Source organism: Sebastes umbrosus, chromosome 10, assembly GCF_015220745.1.
Source record: "Sebastes umbrosus isolate fSebUmb1 chromosome 10, fSebUmb1.pri, whole genome shotgun sequence".
NCBI lineage: Eukaryota > Metazoa > Chordata > Actinopteri > Perciformes > Sebastidae > Sebastes > Sebastes umbrosus.
In genome coordinates, this window is record NC_051278.1 from 28899456 (window position 1) to 28907045 (window position 7590).

General features: G+C 39.1%; 1 protein-coding gene across 1 annotated transcript in view; it reads left to right on the forward strand.

Moving 5' to 3' along the window:
* The first annotated feature begins 1174 nt into the window (after positions 1 to 1174).
* Positions 1175 to 7590, forward strand: part of atp6v1ba (ATPase, H+ transporting, lysosomal, V1 subunit B, member a) — a 38784-nt gene continuing 32368 nt past the window's right edge. The window contains exon 1 of the mRNA XM_037783384.1: positions 1175 to 1456. Coding sequence (XP_037639312.1) covers positions 1186 to 1456 — 271 coding nt within the window. The 5' untranslated portion in view covers positions 1175 to 1185. The remainder of the gene's footprint in view (positions 1457 to 7590) is intronic.

The window sequence follows — 7590 nt, forward strand, 5'->3', positions numbered from 1 at the left end:
ACACTGGTTACCTGTTAGTTTTTGTATTGATTTTAAAATTATTTTATTAGTTTATAAGGCACCGCATGGCCTCGCACCAGACTACCTTGCAGAAATGCTTTTTGGTTTATGAACCAGGAAGGTCCCACAGATCCTCCGGTTCTTCTCTTTTAGTTGTTCCGTAAAGCGGAACAAAAACATTTGGTGATGCTGCTTTCAGCCATTACGAGGAGAGGAACTGAGAGGAGCTGAAAATATAGATATTTTTAAACGTAAACTAAAAACCCATCTATTTAGTCTGGCTTTTATGTAGTGTTTTATAATTTTATGGTTTTATTGTTTATACTTATTTTATTTATCATCATCATCATCTTAGTGTTTATTTTACTCTATTTCGTTTAATCAACATTTTAATGCTGATCATTATTATCTCTTTTATTTTATTTTAATTCATTATTTCAATACAATCTGCTTATTTTGTGTAGTTTCATAATTTTTATTAATTTAATTTGTTATTGTTATTTGTATTCCTTGTATTTTATTTATCTTTTATTATCTTAAATACCAATCTTTTATCGCTTTCTTATTCAATGAACTTTTATCTTGGTTGTTTTGGTGTGCATTATAGTCTCTAAATCCATTTTTAACACTCTATATTTTGTCTGTCCAGCACTTTGAATTGCATTTGACTTGTTTGAAAGGTGCTAAATAAATAAAGTTTGATCGATTGATTGATAAGGACCCCAGACTTGCTTTTATTTTTAATGCAGCAGAACTGGCAGCTAAATATAATAGCTGCATGCTACACCTACCTATATGCAAGTGCTTATATGTTTTATTATAGGCTATAAACAGATAATAATGCACTATATTCACTTTTTTAATAGTCGTGTATCACAGCTGTTACCATGCACTATATTCACTTTTAACAGTTTTTTTCATCTCCTTGTATTTTTATATCTGGTATATTTTTTTGTACTTTGTACTACTAACTTTTTACTGCCTTTTTACTAACATGTTTAGTACTATGGAACTGTGATACTGGAAACTTCCCTCAGGATCAATAAAGTTACTATCTATCTATCTATCTATCTATCTATCTATCTATCTATCTATCTATCTAATCAGATGTTCCACTTACACACCTTGCTTTGGTAACGTGTTATGATTAAAAGGTAATCCCCTACTTACCCATATTTTCTGCTCATGCGCCCATCAGTCAGCTCCATCCCCTCTGCAGGAGACATCCGGGTCCTCGGTGTGTCACATGACCAGCGCTCTGCTGTCATTCATGTTATTCAGCAGCATCTAGAGCAGCTCTCTGAATCATCCTTAGCTTTCTCCAGGTCTCCTGCTCTTTATCCCAAGATGGCAACACTGGTGGCAAACAGGGCGATGGACGTGAACGGCTTGGCAGCAGCGGCGAGGACACACACCCAGGCTGTGACCCGAAACTACATCTCTCAACCTCGGCTAAGTATGTAACGCTAGCAGGCTGCTGGAGGTAGCTAGCTTCTAGCTTCAGCTGTAGCTAGTGGCTAGCAAGGTTGTCGTGCTGCATTCAAGGACATGGGAACAGTCAGGAATACGAAGCTCTTGTTAGAATACTCCGCTTATCTCAAGCTTTTATTTGGCAAAATACCATTTCTTGTTACGCTTCAGTTGGAAAAAAAATTCAGCTCGGATCCAGGATAGTAATACAGGGAAGTAGAAATTGAATGAGAAAGTCTTAGTCATGGTTTTTCACACAACAGTGTGTATTCCCAGTTACCATGAATGTAGCATACGGGGGCTAATGTTAGCTAGCTACCTCTCAAGCTATGAAGCTAAACTGTGAATCACGACTATATACAAGCTATCTGTTTTAATCTGACAATCAAGTGTGGGTTAAGGTTACACTTTAGTAGTATAACCAACATCTGTAATTATGCTTTTCATGCTGTATTTATTAAACAAAATGTCATTCGTGTCAAATAGCAGAGCAGCTAAGCTAGCTGCGGCTAGCTCGGCGCAGAGGCGTCATTAACCGTTTTAGCTACACGTAACAGGAACTGTAGTCATTGGTTTAACTTAGATTATTCTATATAACGTGACAAGTCGGATGTTCATCTAGGTACAAATACATCCTTGTCACTGTTGTGATGACTGGCCAGCTAGCTGGATGCTACTAGCGCAGTGGGTTAGCCCACACTGCAGCAGTCAGCTGACTGATGGCAGCATCACCAATGAAGGAGACAGCGTGCAGTGTGTTTGTGTTTGTGTTTAATGTGTTGAGTTGAGATCTGAACATGTTCAACAAAGCTCAACTGCCTTCAGATGTGCCCTTACTGTCGTGTTGTTACTGTAATGTGGGCTCCTTGTTGAAATGTTGGAAGCTTCAGCGTCTGGTGACAGATGGGATGATGTCTCATGTGACTCGATCACATGATGAGTGGTGATGCAGCCTGCAGTGGTGTTGATGAGAACAGCAAACCTGCAGCTTTCTCCTGTTGGTTTACTGACACCTTGACCCACAGTTGTTAGACAAATGGAATCCGTTTATCTGTGCTGATAAGAAAAGAGTTATTAAGAAATGTTTTTTGTTGATTTGTTTGCCATAAAAGTTGTCATGTTTCTGTCCTTTACATGGCCATTTCAATCCAAAATATATTACAAAGTCAGACATATAGTGTTCGAAGTTTTCTGATGTGTTCATGGTGAACTAAATAATTGTAACACGGACAATTCTATAATTGTAGGCCAGGTCTTGTGGAAAGTGTCACATTTATAGTTTGGCTGTTGTGCTATAGTGTTGAGTGTTCAGAAAATCAGAACTTTGGCTAAATATTTTTAAGACAATAATGCAATGCTATTAGCATATGTGATCAAATATTTTTTTCAGGTATTATATTTATTAGATCATGGGGGATAAAGAGATGAATGGTGATAAGTCCAGCCGATTTATTTGCTGTTATTACTTTTATTATATTGTAAGCAGGGTTTGAAATTCATTTTTTTCTCTTCCATCCACTGTGGCAGGCAAGTATTTTTTTTTAGTCTGCCACTCAGAAATTGTATATGCCACTTTTTAAATCACTGCGCTAAATGAAGGAATAACATTTTAGATCTGATGTCATTCAATATTCGATGTATTTTACACAAAAAACAATATGCACATGGTAAATTCCAGTGTTCAAATTACACCATAGCTTACGGGGGAGCCCTATTTTTCTATGGTGGGATGGTACTGTACACGGTACTGTACTTTGTTATTTTCATCTATAGTGGTTGTTTGCATAAAGACACACAATTCAAATGATTATTTAAATATTTGCTTTGATAAAAAAAAATCTTGGCAAGCTGCTTAGAGCTAGTGTTAGGAAGTTAAACAGGTCATAATTCCCTCTCTAATATCTATTTTATATCACTGTGAAAACATCTCCCTCAAACGACTCAAATTCTCAAACTCTTAATTTTTTACGAGGTTACATTTGAACACATCATGATAACGTTGTAATTAACCTTCACCCAATAGTCATTTTTCCTAAGCAGAGTTTGAACGCCTCATAATAATATATTATAAACATTCAGTATAGGTACAGTATGTTTCGAAAAATCTATATTTTTGACAACACTACAACCTAATTATTATGTTATTCCTTCAAGGAGTTTGCTACTTGTATAACACATTTTAGTTTAAAAAAAATCATAAAAATACATAAAAAAAAGAAAAATCCCTGATACATAAACCCGGGCCACACTGCCTGTGTGGGCAGTGCGTCGCGGGACCTCTTGTTTTTTATTTTCTGCGCCCATGTTAACAGGTAAGAGCAGCCACACTGCTCGCTTAAGCTGCGTGTCTCTTTTAGAGATTCAAGGTCTCGCCTATTTTTTCAGCGTGTTTTCCTCCCTCGACAGTGAAAACGATCTTTTGACAGTATATGGACATCACTCCAGCAACATTGCTACAGTTTCCATGACTATATCTGTAGAATATGTCACAGACATGAAAAAAGTAAATATTTATTGATAACTCCCGTTTCAAAATAAAATCCCCTGTAGTGTTTTTCAGTGGACAAAATTCCCTTATCTGTTAACACACAGCTTTTATTCTGAAATATTTGCAGCACGGCTCCGTAAATTAATAAAGTATCGGCTTTTAATTGTGGATTATTATTTATAAATGAGCACACGCTTCTAAACCTTTTTCTGTCTAAAATAAATATAAATGACATTTACAATGATATTAAATGGCCATTATGAAAGGCAAACTCAGTAGCAGCGCTGCAGCAGAAACGCTGTTGGTGTGGACATAAGCGTGTGAGAGACGCAGCAGTTCAGCGAGACAGCCACCACGTGCTGCTCACGCATCCAGTGTGGCCCCGGGCAACCCTGAAGCCTAATCCTAAGTAAATCCAAAATTGAAATGGAGCGGGGTAACCTGTCTCAAAGAGATAGCCTTCAAATAATTTCATTAGCCTGTAGGGTTTCAACAGTGAATTTTAGTACCTCATGATAGTCTGAATGCTAGTTCAGCTTTATAACCAGCAGCCTGATACTAAAAGTATGGATTAGTTGAGTGAATCACATTGGTTGATGATGTCAGAGCTTTAGATGAATGTCCTGCTTAGGGAATGAATGGTTACACAGTATTCTGTATATTATTGATCATTTTATGGCCATGCTTATTACATTATTTCAATCAACACAGTTCCAAATGTTGTTCCTTTTTGGCACTTTGCTCTGTGGGTCTGATGCTGAGTCTTCACCGTGACTTTGATTATGCTGTCGAACACGGCCCGAGCCATGAAGCCAGCAAGGTGATGGTTTTTCCGTGTTGTAAGTGTCAGAGAGGCAAGCATGGACTAAAAGCCTCTTAGCAAACTAGAAGGAAATGACTTAATGGAGCTTGGGTCATCTGAGAGGTAAGCATAGAGCGTGCAACATGTGATAAAACCCTTATTCTAAAAACACCTAACCATCCTACTTCTGAAATTCTCTTATTTGCTGAATGGCTCCCCCTTTTTTCTCTCATCAAACACATTACTAAGCAGCAGCAGCAGCAGCAGCGGTCCATTCTGATGTTGAGGCAGCAATTCAGAGCCAAATGATTATCTCAAGTAACTGTTCAGAAAGTTTTTATGTGCTCCTCAAATACTGCAGGTGCTGCATTTACAATGTGTTTAGCATGTTTAAAGACCCTGCTGGTGTCTAGAGGAGATTTTTTTTTTCATTTAATGTCTCTTATGGTGCTTTTATGTGGACATACATGGGAGAGGCATACACAGAGGCACAGGTCTGCAGGTGTAGTTTGATTGACTTAAGTGCAAAACTATAGAATTTACACCATCATACATTATATTACATGAGTGCCAGTGCTAATGCAAACGCCTGTTCACCAGAACCGAGTATATACTGTAGCCCATGTTAGGTCCTGCACAGCAGGAGGTTTGAGAAGCTATAGGGCCCTGTTGAAACCTGGTATTAATATGCGTCCTGGGTGAGACAGCTCTAAGTACAGGTGTGAACGCACCCAAGACGCATTGAGGTCCGATCGCTCAGACCACAATCGGAGGTGGTCTGGGCCATATCTGGCCACATTCTTTTAGCAGTGTGTACGCCAGTGTGTCCTGGGCCACATTAAGAACTGGGTGTTTTACAAGAGCGGTGATCCACAATGCCTATACTTTATAAAGGTAGTAAAATAATGGCAAACACTTTTGTGATCGGATCACCCAAAGACACATGTTAACGGCAGGTCTGAACAGGGCCGTTGATCCTTTCAGATGGACAGCCAACCACTCGGGGCTGCAGAGAGAGAGAGACGGTACACATCTAGAGTAGGTTTCAGTTCTCAGTTGACAGTCCATTAGTGAATTATGTCTATTATTCCGGAGTGTTGTAACTTCTGAACTTCTTTTGCTGAGCAGAGTGAGGTTGTCCTGTTCCTCTTTTAGTTGTAAATTCCCCTTTTTGTGGGGTATATGAATCACATTTTGTGCCAAACCATATTGAGAGTCAAACAAAGTAAATGGGCTCAAACAACGAATAGAATGTCTCAGAATGAAGAGCTGACAGCTACAGACGACAAATGTTCTCAGAATTAGCCTTGTCCCTGTTACTATAACCTCAGTGTGTGTAGAGTAGGAAATCCCAAAGACTTTGTTCAGTATAGCTAGTTTCCAGGCATCAAACAGTCTATAAGATCACAATGTTGAGATGGTTTTCCGCTACCTTATTGACTTGACAGAGCTCTAAGAGAGGCAGCTATTGAAAAGCTGCTCCCGAGACAGAGCAGGAAAATAAACAAATAAAGAGATTTCTCATCAGACCAAGCCTTTTCTTTTAAGAGGCCTTTGTCTCTCTCATGTCAAATGCGACAAAAGCTATTAGCCCACGAAATGGCTGGTCTTTGTTTTAGTAGTGCATTCTGTCATTTAGTGCTATGAAAAGACATAGAGCAAGGCACTATACTTCTTTGTGAGGATTTAATTAATGGTAATAATGTAGTCACGATAAACAAATGTCTCATCTGTCACCCTGAAAGTAATTTCTATAAAATCAATGTTATTTTTATAACAGTTCTATAATCCACATTCTAATTAGGCTTAAGCAGCTAGCTTGTCAGTAGGAAAAAAAGACTCCCGTGGGCGTTTGCCATTCTTCTCATGAAAGAACATTAAAATGTAGGCTAAGGATTTGACACCATTTCTGTCTGTCGCATGAACAGAAACCAATCCACATGAACAGCATACTTGTGTTGCTGACCGCTCCATCATTCATTTCCTGACATTCATCTTTAGAATGGGTGGCTTATTTAGAGAAGTGCATATTGTCCGATAGGAAAAAAATCCCCCATGACATTGTATCAGTCGAGTAATTTCCATAGCAGCGGTGATGATTAAATCTGTGCAGTGAGCCCAGTGTTGGGAAGGGTCTCTAACTTTTGGTCTCTTGTTTCTGGTTTTAGTTTTAATATTGTATCCACCAAAGCTCTCGAAACGAGAGCAAGTTTTGCGGCCCATTAGTATAGCTAATATTCAGATAGTTGAGTATATAGCATGCACTTTTAATATAACCTGTTATTCTCAGTCTCATCATCTCAACATTTCTCACTTACTCACTGTAACTTTTCCTCGTCCTTGACTATAGTTTTCCATCTTCATGTAGTAGTGCAATACATTAACCATCAACATCTGTGATAACTGGGGGGGCGGGGCAACGGCATCGTCGTTTGGCGCAACCTTATCAGCTGTAACTGCCGTATGGGAGCAGTACAGAGCGGCGGCCGTTAGCTAGCCGGTGGGGCACGCTCACATGCGCGATATATTATTCAAGCATCGATATTGCCCACATATTCGCAATGGTCACAAAGCAGGATTTGCGATGTTGGCAAATAAATGCAAACACGTCATTCTACAACTTTTTTGCTGATTGATACAAAAGGAAAACTCGCACGGTTCTCATGTTCCATGACTAATCCAGTGCTTCCCATTAATTACCTCCAGTCTAGGTAGGCCCACCACAGTTTCATAATGAAGTGGAAATATTTTCACACTTCTCAACGGGTGGGGTTCTACGTCTGCCCGGGGGTGTGATGCGACCGCCTCTAAAGTCGGCTCGGAAAGGCCC